Raw genomic sequence first — 12251 nt, forward strand, 5'->3', positions numbered from 1 at the left:
CCTGGTTGGAGCCACCAACCGGGAGTAAAAGTATACCTTTAGTCCCGGTTGGTGGCTCCAACCGGGACTAAAGGTCCCTGCCACCTCTGTCTGGCATAGTAGCCGTTGGGCAGGGACCTTTAGTCCCGGTTGGAGCCACCAACCGGGACTAAAGGTATTTCTAGTCCCGGGCGTAAAAAAATTCCAGGACTAGAGCCCATTTTGACCGAGGATCAAAGGTCTGTTCTCTACTAGTGCACGTTGAGCCACATCATCTTAGTTAGTATTGTCCGTTCGCTCTCATCAACTAGTATAATCTCTACCGTTCATACAAAGAGGCAGCATTAATATACTATACTATGATACAGTAAAGATGGAGTGCCATCTACCGCAACTGCCATCCTGGCAACATGAATCGATTCCTTCTAGGAAATGTCATCCATGGTACAAAATGGCGTCCGTACATGTGACTTCGCTGCCACTACGTGCAAACTGCCTCCACCACTGTCACCGTGCAATCAATATTGAAGAGGCCGACTGTACAGCTCCTGAGCTTGCATATGTGTTCTACCCTTGCATCTTCCTGCACGTACGCCGTGGTGGCAGAACTCAAGTCTGAAGTCCCTGCAGTCCCTCCTTCCACCCACACACATCTTCGTTCCTGCAGAATGCATGCCCTCCACGGCTCCACCTCTCCGAAGCCGCGCACCGTCAGATCATCGTTTCAGATCAGTTGAATTCTTGCTGGGTGGTCAGGTGATCTCAAAAGCCAAAAGGTATGTACTCCGTATACAGGAAGTTGAAATATAGACCAGTACGGTGTTTCTCTTAGTCTTAGTTCTATTGTAAAAATAATAATAAAAAAAAGATCTCTTCAAGTTGGGTAGGTATCTCTGTTTTTCGACAAAAGTACTTCACTATAGAAGATGCTGAATTTTATCTAATATTTCTAGAGCTCCACAAATGATCAAGAAGTTGCATGGTTTCTGACGTTTCTAAAATAGTTTAGTACTACCATAGAATTGTCTATAAATGCTATGGATCTATTTGTAGGTTTAATCTCCTATTCATTGAAAAAAAATAACAGATTCAATTTTCTGTTTAAAATAAGGCTTCTCCTCCAAGACTCCTCATAAAAGATGCACACATCTCCAAGCAAAACAATTAAACTAATTAATTTTTTTGTCTTTGGGTCACGCTTTGACCTAGCCCGTCCCGTCCAGCCCACCTCCAAAAGTAAAGTCATGTACTGACTATCTGTTCGCCGAAGGAGACACCGCTGCAGCGACTATTCCGGAGCAGCGGCAACGGACGGACTAAGCGAACGACGGCATGCTGATACCTCCACTTCCCTCCTCCAAGGATCTCGTTTCATCGTGTGCTGGTAGCTGGCAAGGAAGTCTGGCGGCGCCGTTCGATTTGGCGTGAGGAGGTCCGTGCCTCCATCGACGTCCTCGACGGACGACGGGGGTGCCGTTCTCGATGGGCGGCGCTTGAGGACGATGGCAGGTACACGGATGATCAGTGTTGCATGTACGCACCCATCAGTTTGCTATAGCACCTGCCCAATAGCTTTAATCATGCATGGAGTAGTCGTCGTCCTCACGCGCCGTCCGTCGAGAACGGTACCCACAATGAGGACGTCGACGATGGAGGTACTGCGGACCTACGCCAAATCGAACGACGGTGCCAGACGTCATTATTGCCAGCTCTGCCAGCACACGACGAAACACGATCAGGGGAGGAGAGGAGTGGAGGTGCTGGCATGCCGCCATTGCTCGGTCTGCTGGTCGATCGCCGCTTCTCCGGAATGGTTTCCATGGCCACGCCGTCTCCTTCCTTGAGGAATAAACGGTGGACCATCACGAAAGGGGCAGAACGGAATGTAGGTGGGCTGAACTCAGGGCTGGATTGGATGGGCTGGGTCCAAGCGTGACCTAAACAGAAAATAATTAAGAAAATAACTACAATTAGTTTGCTTTGAGATCCGTGCAACTTTTAAAGGGAGGAGTACCGGAGCATATCTCTTAAATAACAGGTTTGATCTCCTCTGTTAGAATGAATTGAGCTCTGTATTCAGTAGAAGGGGCTGAACCCCAATATCATATGTATATGTACAATATGCATAAAAGCCCTTATAGATATGAGAATATACAAACACACACATATATCTCTAACGCCTCCTCAAACTCAGGGTGGATCGTGAAAACTGAGTTTGGAGAGGAAGAACCTATGTTGAGCTCGTGTCTGCGCCGTGGTGAAGAAGTTAGCCACCTGGAGCTCGGAGGGCACATAGCGAAGAGCAATGACATCATCCTGTACCTGAGCCCGAGTGTAATATGCATCAACTTCAATGTGCTTTGTGAGCTCATGCTTCATAGGATCACGAGCTATGTTGATAGCACTGGTATACAAAAGATGAGTGGGCACAGAAAGTGAAACACCGAAATCCTCAAGTAAGCTCTGGATACCATGATAGAATGAATTGAGCCTTGTATTCAGTGGAAGGGGCTGAACCCCAATATCGTGTGTACATGTACAATATGCATAAAAGCCTTTATAGATATGGGAATATACAAACACACACATATATCTCTAACATCCTCAACTATTAAGTTTGGCATCCGTTCGACTGTTTTTAGTCCCCGTAGGTGTTTCATTGGATAATTCCTGACTTTATTTTGTACAAATTGTTTCTGCAGAATTCCATCACATTTCTTTCTATAGGTATTTCAAACATTGATTCCTCTGCAGTGCTGACACTGGCCTCCACCTTGCATCAGGTAAGGTTACGCGTATCAGCGCCCCTTCCCTTCGTTGTAGAAATCTGTTCTTTATTGCAGCAAAGGGTACCAGTTACATCGAAATTCCAAGTTAAGTTTACTACCTTTGTTATGTGGTATCTCCATATTTTTCTAATTGGCATTGCAGGCAAGATTCATTTTTCTACAAAGATTATGATCCTAGAAGAATATAGAATCTGTTTGGTTGTGTAATATTCCTTTGGTCCTAGGGGCGGATCTGCGGCCCAGGCCTCTAGGGCCCAGGCCCTAGTCGTTGGGCCATTATCACCACATACCCCATGTAGTTTCAGCCCAATAACGAAGGCCAAGGCAACAGCGAACCTAACCCTCTGACTCTGCTACTGTCCGTCTCCCTCCGTCCCTCGCACGAGCGTGCGGCCACACCCGCACCGCCGCACAGGAGGAGGCGAGGTCGCAAGGACGAGGAGCCTGCCAGCCGCCTGCCGGCGCCACCCAACTGATGGCCAGCGTTGCGCCGCACGCCATCCCGCGGCGCACCAAGCCCTCCCACCGCGGCGCCGCCCAGGCGCCCATCCCGTCCTGGCCCCATCATCCCACAGGCGCAGGGCGCACACCCCCGCAGAGTGTCGTGCCGGCCGCCCCTGCCCTCCAGGCTCCAGCTCAAGCTAGCCCGAGCCCGGCGCGGGCGGCCCCTGCCCTCCAGCAGTCCTCCAGGCTCCTGCGGCCCTGCCCTCTGGTTAGTTCCTGTACTGAATTTCTTTTCGGATTCAATATTTTAATTGGATTGATTTGAAGTTAGAAATGTGGATGATAGATTTATGGAATCTCCACAATGAAGAGGTCAAGGAAGTTGCAATCATATTTCAATAATTAATGTTTTTATGATCTTTTCATTTATATTTTGATCGTATTCATATGCAGAGCTTGACGATGATATGGAAGATGCGAATGTATCACATCACTAGACACTAGGTATTTATTTTCATCTTATCATGTGTATCCGACAATATTCTTAGCTTCTTAGAGGCCCTAGTCTTGTCTAAAAGCTGGATCCGCCGCTATTTGGTCCCTTACCAATTTAATTTCATTATATTAAATAATATCTATTTCCACGTGGCATTTCTTATTGATCTACAAAGGCTTGGTCTGGCACAGGTCAGCTTCACCGTATAAGCTGTTTTTTTTTTTTTGCAAAATAGCTTTGTGAGCAATTTTTTTTAAGCTGAGTTGTTTTGGAGTGTTTGGCAAAAACAGCTTCACATGGTGGAACAATGAATAAAATAACTATAATATGGGACATGAAGCTGGGATAAGCTGCTTTCTTCTCACTCATATCTTTGTGAGAGGAGGAGAAAAACAACTTGACCCATAAAGCTGTTTTGGAAATAAGTGTTTGGCAAAAAAAAAATAACAGCTCATGAAGCTGGTCCCGTTTGGCTTACCCACAAGCCGGCTTGTTTGGCTTGTTTTTTCAGTGTTTCTCTCACAACAATTCAGCCAAAACAGTGTTTTCTCAGCCAGTTTCAGTCAAAATTCAGAGCTGTGCCAAACAGGCCCAAAATCATCCATTTTACATGTTGTCATGCAAAGGACAATCCATGTTAATTTTTTTCTGGTAGTTAGTAATGTAATTCACTTATAAATGTTTTTTTCTCAAACTACGCATGACTTGCGCGTCGTTTTATGAAGATAGAAAAAGATAGTACACGAGTCCAGAAAGACCCAAACCCAAGTACAGAAGCGAACACACACCACACCCTAGGGAAAAGGCTAAAATCGTGCCAGTTCGGCTGGTATTAAAGCCAGCTAATAAGCCGGCTGAAGCTGTTTTGTTGTGAGAGAAAAATACTGTAGATTCTAGTTGATAAGCCGGCTGATAAGTTCAAGCGAACAGGCCCTACAAGAAAAAACACGACCAGTGACCACAAGGCCTAAGAACCAAGGGTCATCAACCTAGGCAAGGAGCTCTTGGAGCTTCGAAGCTCCTGCAGAACACCAAAGGCCGCCTTCCACACTCACTGTCCAAAGCACAGCCTGAAGACTTGGCCTTAACTTCTCGAACACACAATCATTTTGGTGTTTCCAGACCTCCTACACCACCAAGATTATTAAGGAATTGAGGTCTTTACGCGCTTCTTTTGGTACAATTCTAATTACTTTCCTCCTCCAACCAGAGAATCGACTTTGACGTGGACAAGGATAACTCAACCTCAACTATGATTCAACAGTTTGTTATAGCTATACATGCAAAACTGGGCCACGTTTCTGCATCCTTATTCCATATCAACAGAAAGACATTGAAGTGTAGTTTCCAACGCAACAAACGGTGCATCTTTTGGACTTCCGAGCTAAGAGTTATGATCGTTTTAGTGGAAGGTGCACATGCAGCCCAGCACCTGCGCGAGAATTGAAGAGATTGCTTGAGTTCCCACTTCAGTTAGCCAAAAGTAAAGAGGACCCTTGGAATGGTGGTTAGCACCCAGATTAAGTGTCAACTTTTCGCATACTTTTCATCATTGTATAAATACCCATGTAATCCTTCTATGTAAGAGTCTCTTTTGGTTAAAATACAGCCACCTTGTGTGTGTGTTTCTCCTCTCATGGAGAGAATATTTGGAATCTTTGGTAAGGCATGAGTGCTTTGCAACATTCGTTCTTTCGACTCCTGAGGGGGTTGTAGAACACCGAACTTCGGTTCACCCAGTTCGTGCCTTCATGTCTATATGGCGTGATTGCGTGGACTGGTTTTGTCGGCGCATGGAAGGGCGGATGTCTCGGCAGTTCATCGCGGGTGCAAGATCTCGTGGTGCGCTACCTCTCCATCAGGTCATGCAACGATAGTTATCAAGTTTACTTATGCTCCACCATGAAGATTGGGCCATACAAGTTGCAGTCGTGTGTTCTCTACACGTTCTCACATCATTTGGTATTCAGAGCCTTGGTTGTCATGGTGTGAGCTGATTATCCTTACAAGCTTCCTTCGTAGATTGGTATTCAATTCCTAGATAGTGTTGAGTCAAGTCAGAATGCTGATAGGGTGCCTTGAGAGATTTAAACATTGGTTTCCTCTCATTGCGTCGGGTCAATTCGATGGTTGCAGTCGTGTGTTCTCTACACGTACACACATCAGACTTACAGAAGGATCAGGTGCTAACTGCACTATGCCCAAGAGCTGAAATATGGATGCCCATACTTGGCGAGCAAAACACACCCAACTAGAAGGTGATTGATTGTTTCCTCACCCTGATCACAAAGTGGACAGACCTCGGGGTGAGGCAAGCCCCGTTTGGCTAGGTGGTCAGCCATCCAAAACCGGTTCTGAACGACCAACCAAATGAAAAATTTGCATCACAGAGGGGCTCAAGTTGTCCAAATTCTTCTCCATAGACTGAACTTGATTGTTCCAACAAAGAAGGCTGAATAAGCGGATTTGCTGCTATAGGAGGCCGACGGAGTCAACTTCCACTTAAACTGGCTAGCACTACTACAGAATTTAACTGTAGGGGCGGCTCTAAAGCCTCTGTAGGGGCGGCTGCGCCAGCCGCCCTTCCCAGGGTGTTCCTACAGAGGGTGCCTCTGTAGGGCCGGTTTCCTGACCGCCCCTGCAGTGCCCTCTGTAGGGGCGGCTGGTGTTTTCAGCCACCCCTACAGTGACCTCTGTAGGGGCGGCTGGTGTTTTCAGCCGCCCCTACAGTGCCCTCTGTAGGGGTGGCTGGTAATATCAGCCGCCCCTGTAGTGGACTTCTGTAAGGGCGGCTGTATCACCAGCCGCCCCTGCTGTGTGTATTTGTAAGGGCGGTTCAATCAAGAACCGCCCCTACAGTGGATTTTCCAGAAAAAAAAATAAATAATTCAAATTCAAATCTGACCACATATATATATATATATAATTCAAATCAAGTAACAACAATCTTTTCTCAACTCTGACATATATTTAAGCATTTCCAGGAAGTACACCAATTCACACTAAACATTTTGACACTGGTTTCACAAAATCACAGCAAGTAAATACAACTAGAGTAATAAAGTTCAGACATTTGCTCTAGCCAATACTGAAAATTCAGTACATTTGATGCAGTCACAACTACTGTACTGTGAGGTTACTGCCAATTCATATTTTTGTTGTACAGAAGACATCAAGGTTCTTTAATTTTTAATCTTTGAATCTGCAATTAGCAGTAACGAAGTAGCTGATACTGCACTGTGAGGCTGATTAACGCATGAGCAGGGCAGGGTACTAACCTTGGTTGTTTTGTATCATCACATTGCTCGAAGGCATAGTAAGTGTTGTACCGAAACATCGCCAAGCTTGTGGTAGTCAGCTTTTGCAGCGAATCCACCTGCTGAAATAATTCAAATGTAGAATTAAACAATTTGATCCCCTCTGAAAGTTAGACCAAGGAACTGTATACCTGTTCCTTTGGGCAATAGAGAAATCATAGTTAACTGTAATGTAATGTTGAGAATAATGTAAGCGAGTGCTATCTGTCATGTCACATAAGAATTACAGATCTATCTGATAGAATGCATAAAGAAAAAAGACACATCATCTGGTTTATTATTTTCACTTGGGCTATGTGGGCCTTGTCACTTGGGGTGGACAAAAATTGCTATCAGTTCAGACAGGACAGACCACTTGGATAACTGAAGAAAGTTGCACATCTTTAGAAAATAACCCAAATGGTGAAGTGCAACTACAACTGGTTGAAAGGGCACTTCCAAAACAGTAAAGACTCAAGTTCTAATTTTGAAAGTGCATTGCTATGCCAACACATGGATATGAGAGGTAGATCATTAAAAAATGAAAATACGTACGTAGAAATTTCTTTCCCAGCTAAAAAGTGTATACTGATCTAAGTCTGCTTGGTATATGTTTTAAAATCAATAACGAAGGTGCAGCCAATTAGGCTGATTAGGGGAAAAAATCATGGAGTACAGATTTACCTTTGAAACAGTTGGTAAAAGAATTCCACATATAAGGAAGCTGACATCCATGCCATTGAAGCCACCAGTCCCACTTTGTAAGATTTCCCTAACAAATATGTCAATTATCATATTGATCACTGCATCAGGTCTGTAAACTTTGGTCTTCAACGCAGAAATGAAAATTGTATTCTTGGTACTTTTTCCCTACAAGCATTTTAGAAACTTTCTATAAATGAGAATTGGATCGAGCAAAGAGAACTGACAGTCAGCAAGTGCATAGCTTTAAAAGTTAATAAGAATTGTAACCACAGATCAAAAAGAATTGTGTATACTTGTGTGTTATTACTTAACAGCGTGTGTACTGATTAGCATTGCATACTCCCTGATTCTGGTTCACAGTAAAATCTATTGCAATCACAGTACTAAAGAACCGACGGGCAGCATATACTGCAACAACATGAATGCCATGGCACCATTGTTACCTTTCTGTTTGGTTGCCATGCTTGGTCTCTGGTAGGTACAGATTCAGACAAACATGTACGGTCCTTGTAGGCAAACACTGGATGTTCACATGATTATGCGAGTGTATATATAGTATCAGGGCCATTTCTTCAGTTTCAATGCAATTACAAAGGTTCATATATGAAATATGCAGATCTAACAGAACTGAGAGAGAGCATGTAAATTTATGTCTACCTTGATTTTGTTAGTGTTATCCATTTGTCTTAACCGGGAGTATGGGCAAACGGTAATACTCAAAATTTAAACATGGTTAAATCTCCATTCCAGTTACTAATCAGCACAAACCTGAGTGGACCCCTGTGCAAAGCAGCAGTTGTTCAGGCATTTTCCGTATGGATAAGTTTCAAGAGGAAACCACAATATAAAATACCTAAAATCCAGCTAAAATTACCAAACCAAGAAAGATTGGTATACACTGGTTCAGAGGGCACAAAAACAAATAAACGCTCCTGTTCAGGCACACCAACAAATGTAAGCAGAATATACAACCGAAGTCATGAATACTGGAAACCTAAAATAGCAAACCAATTCAATTATTTGGGGGGAAATCACCTACTTAGTTGTGACTCCTCGTAGATCATCGCATTAATTAGGCAATCAAAGAAATCAGAACTGGACTTTGTTGTTGAACGCGTCTGTGGACCAACGCAATTGGGTACCTGCAACAACAACAAAAATGTTCAGAGGCAAATATCGCAGTACAGTGTGAGCAATTGTTAAAAATGGACACAGAGGAGGGAGAGAGGTCTAGACACGCCGGAACCTGGGCTGCGCCGCTAGGGTTTGCAGGCGACCTCAGAACGTGGAGACGAAGGAGAGAGAGAGAGAGAGAGAGAGAGAGAGAGAGAGAGAATTACCTGGATCGCGTCGTGCCAGAAGGCTCGCGCGCGGCGGATCCGGGTCCCCCGCTCCTCCGGTTAGCCGCCGCCGCCGCTGTGGGTGAGGAGCACCGCGCTCTGCATGCCATTTGTGGGGAAGAGGTGGAGGGAGGGACGCTCGGGCTTCGGAGCCGCCGCCGCTGTGGGGGAGAGGGAGAGGCGCCGCCGCTGTGAGGGAGAGGGAGGGGCGGCGCTGTGGAGGAGAGGGAAAGTGAGAGGGAGGGGCGGCGATGTCGGGGGAGGAAGAGGGGCGATGGGCGAGACGCTCGGGCCTGAGAGCGGAGAGGAAGAGGGAGCCGGTGATTCCAGAAGTCTAGACGCGTGGACGATGCGGGACGGTAGGATGCGGATTGGACGGTAGTGGTGGAGGTACTGTTTATCTATAGTGAAATGTGAGAGGGGTGTTGGTATACGGCTTTAAGAGCGTAGGGTAGAAAATTAAAATCAAAACTACTAAAATAATTTTTAGACACCAAATGATCTCAAATGAAAATTTGATAAACATCAAAGTTGCAGAGGTCATGAAGATCTACAACTTTTATTTTGGTCATCTTGTCATTTGACAAAATTTGAACCTTTTAAATTTGAAATCTTAAAAAATGATAAGTTCGAACCAAAATTTGAGACCCAAAGTGATTTCAACATAAACAGTGATGAATACCAAAGTTGTTCAACTCATTAATATCTACAACTTTTATTTTGGTCATTTCTTTATTTGATAAAATTTGAACCTTTCAAATTTGAAATTTTGAAAAACGACAAGTTGGAACCAAAATTTGAGACTCAAATTGATTTCAACATAAAAAGTGATGAATACCAAAGTTGTTCAACTCATGAATATCTACAACTTTTATTTTAGTCATTTCTTCATTTGATAAATTCTTAGCACACATTGTTCACTAATCTTACACATGTCTCTTATAGTTTATAAAACCTTACGAGAGATGTGTCACATTTGTGAACAATGTCATTACCACTTTGTCATATGAAAAAATGACCAATACAAAAGTTGTAGATCTTGATGAGTTATTCAACTTTGGTATTTATCACTTTTTCAGCTGAAATCATTTGGGGTACCAAAATCTTGTCTGAAATTACATTTTTTTTAAATTCAAAATTTAAATTGCTCAAACTTGTCATATGTATATATTGACAAAACCAACAAAATAAATTGATAGAGAATGATTTTAGAAAATTTTAGAAAAAAAATCATCAGATTTGGAGTTAGTATGAGGAAGAAAAACTAGTTACAAAGTTGATCCACAGATTAAAAAAAGAAATCACACTGTTCACTATGATCATGTAACGATCATCTAGAACAGTGTGATTTTTCTTTTTAATCTGTGGGTAAACTTTGTAACTAGTTGTTCTCCCTCATACTAACTCTAAATATGATGGTTTTTTTCCTAAAAATTTTTAAAATCATGCTTCAGCATTTAAGTTTGATCAAACTTGGATGTGACAATGTTTTACACATTTTAAAATTTAAAATTTGAATTTTGACAAGTTCAACTCAAATTTTAAAACCCTAAATGATTTCAGATGCAAAAGTGATGAATACAAAAGTTGTTCAACTCATCAATATCTATAACTTTTATTTTGGTCATCTTGTCATTTGAGTCAATTTGAACCTTTCAAAATTTAAAATTTTAAAAAAGACAAATGGGCACTGCAGGGGCGGCTGGTGATTGAGCCGCCCCTACAGATCAACCCCAACTGTAGGGGCAACTCAGGTTACCAGCCGCCCCTACAGTACCATCTGTAGGGGCGGCTGGGCTGCTGGGGCCCGAGGACGCCCACTGTAGGGGCGTCCCCAACCCCAACCGCCCCTACAGTAAAAAATACCTCCGTTCCTACAGCAATAATCTAGCGTAGTGTAGGCACATCTTGTTGCAAAACTGTACCATCCACCAAGTCTCAAACCTAAAGATATTCAACCAAAACTTGTACTGTAAGAGTCCCTTTGTTAGAATTAACCGTACAGCCCCATTGGGCCTTGTAGCTGTAGTTGGGCTGGGCGCTCTTTGTCGCCCAAGCTACCCAGCGCTGCATATATGTAGCCGTTGTCTTACCTATTGGAAGATCGAGCATTGTCTACATCAGAAAGAATGCTCGCAAGCGAGGCGCCCATGGTAACTTTGTCAATCTTCAGGTAAGGTGTGTGTGCGTGAGTTCATAGGAATGGTAGATGCTCATAAGGGGTAATGTGTGTGTGCGTGCACGCACGTTTACAGGAGTGGGTGTACATATATGTATGAGCGTCTGTGTTGTACAGTAATTCATAAAGTTGAACACATGATGTATCACAAATGATAACTTTTTGCATGCTAGAGCACAATTCATGTGCAAAGGAATAATGCTAAACCGAACATGAAGAAATAAATAGAAAGGTTGTGCGATCCAGCTTCAACTCTAATTAGGGGTCATTTGGATACCTACCAAATGCACCTAGGTTCCGCCTCTTTTTTGTGTCACTTCCCAATTCCAACTAAAGGGCTGAAAGAAATTGTAAAGCCTTTGACAAAATAGGCACCCACCCACAATTCCATGACACCGTCGCAGACCCCCCACAAGTGAGGCACCTGTAGTAACTTCGTCAATCTCTACATAAGGTGTGCGCGCGTGCGTTCATAGGAGTGGTAATTGCACATAAGGGGTGAGGTGTTAATAGGAGTAGGTGTACAGATATGTATGGTCGTCTATGTTGTATAGTGATTTGTAAAACAATTGTGTCGGGTTCATAAACCCGGAGTCCCTCATGGACCTGTTTCCCAGCAAAAGCTCGGCCCAAGCAGACGATATTGCAAACAACGCGCAACTCCTGGGCCGGCCCAAAAACCTAACGACGGGCCAGAAGGGCGATCCAAATCTCCGACTGAGAGGCCTAGCCAGAGAGGAACGCCACCCGCTTCTGACTCTAGCCCGCCTCTCCGACCGGAAGGCCTCGCTTCCGACTCTGGCTCACCTCTCCAACCAGAAGGCCTGGCCCAGAAGGAACAGTGCTCGCTTCCGACTCTAGCCCGCCTCTCTGATCGGAAGGCCTAGCCAAGGAGGAACAGCGCTCGCTTCCGACTCTGGCCTGCCTCTCCGATCGGAAGGCCTAGCCGAGGAGGAACAACGCTCGCTTCCGACTCTAGGCCACCTCTCCGACCGGAAGGCCTCGCTTCTGACTCCGACCCGC

The 12251-nt window shown here is 44.2% G+C and overlaps 1 protein-coding gene across 12 annotated transcripts; it reads right to left on the minus strand.

Annotated features, from left to right (window-relative positions):
- Positions 1-1851: 1851 nt before the first annotated feature.
- Positions 1852-9385, minus strand: LOC136512700 (uncharacterized). 12 transcript variants are annotated; one of them, XM_066506676.1, is made up of 6 exons: positions 9050-9379; positions 8563-8851; positions 8153-8489; positions 7689-7776; positions 6987-7087; positions 1852-2383 (listed from the first exon to the last, which is right to left on the minus strand). In XM_066506676.1, exons 3-6 carry the CDS (start codon positions 8308-8310, stop codon positions 2170-2172), a joined length of 561 nt encoding a protein of 186 aa, XP_066362773.1. In that variant the 5' UTR covers positions 8311-8489; positions 8563-8851; positions 9050-9379; the 3' UTR covers positions 1852-2169. The 12 variants fall into 12 exon arrangements, 3 of the variants coding, with proteins under 3 accessions (XP_066362773.1, XP_066362775.1, XP_066362774.1); XR_010773179.1 differs by having other exon boundaries at positions 1852-2301; positions 7689-8851; positions 9050-9371; XM_066506678.1 differs by lacking the exons at positions 8153-8489; positions 8563-8851 and having other exon boundaries at positions 6987-7084; positions 9050-9385.
- Positions 9386-12251: the final 2866 nt, after the last annotated feature.

The sequence above is a fragment of the Miscanthus floridulus genome, chromosome 16, assembly GCF_019320115.1.
Source record: "Miscanthus floridulus cultivar M001 chromosome 16, ASM1932011v1, whole genome shotgun sequence".
Lineage (NCBI taxonomy): Eukaryota > Viridiplantae > Streptophyta > Magnoliopsida > Poales > Poaceae > Miscanthus > Miscanthus floridulus.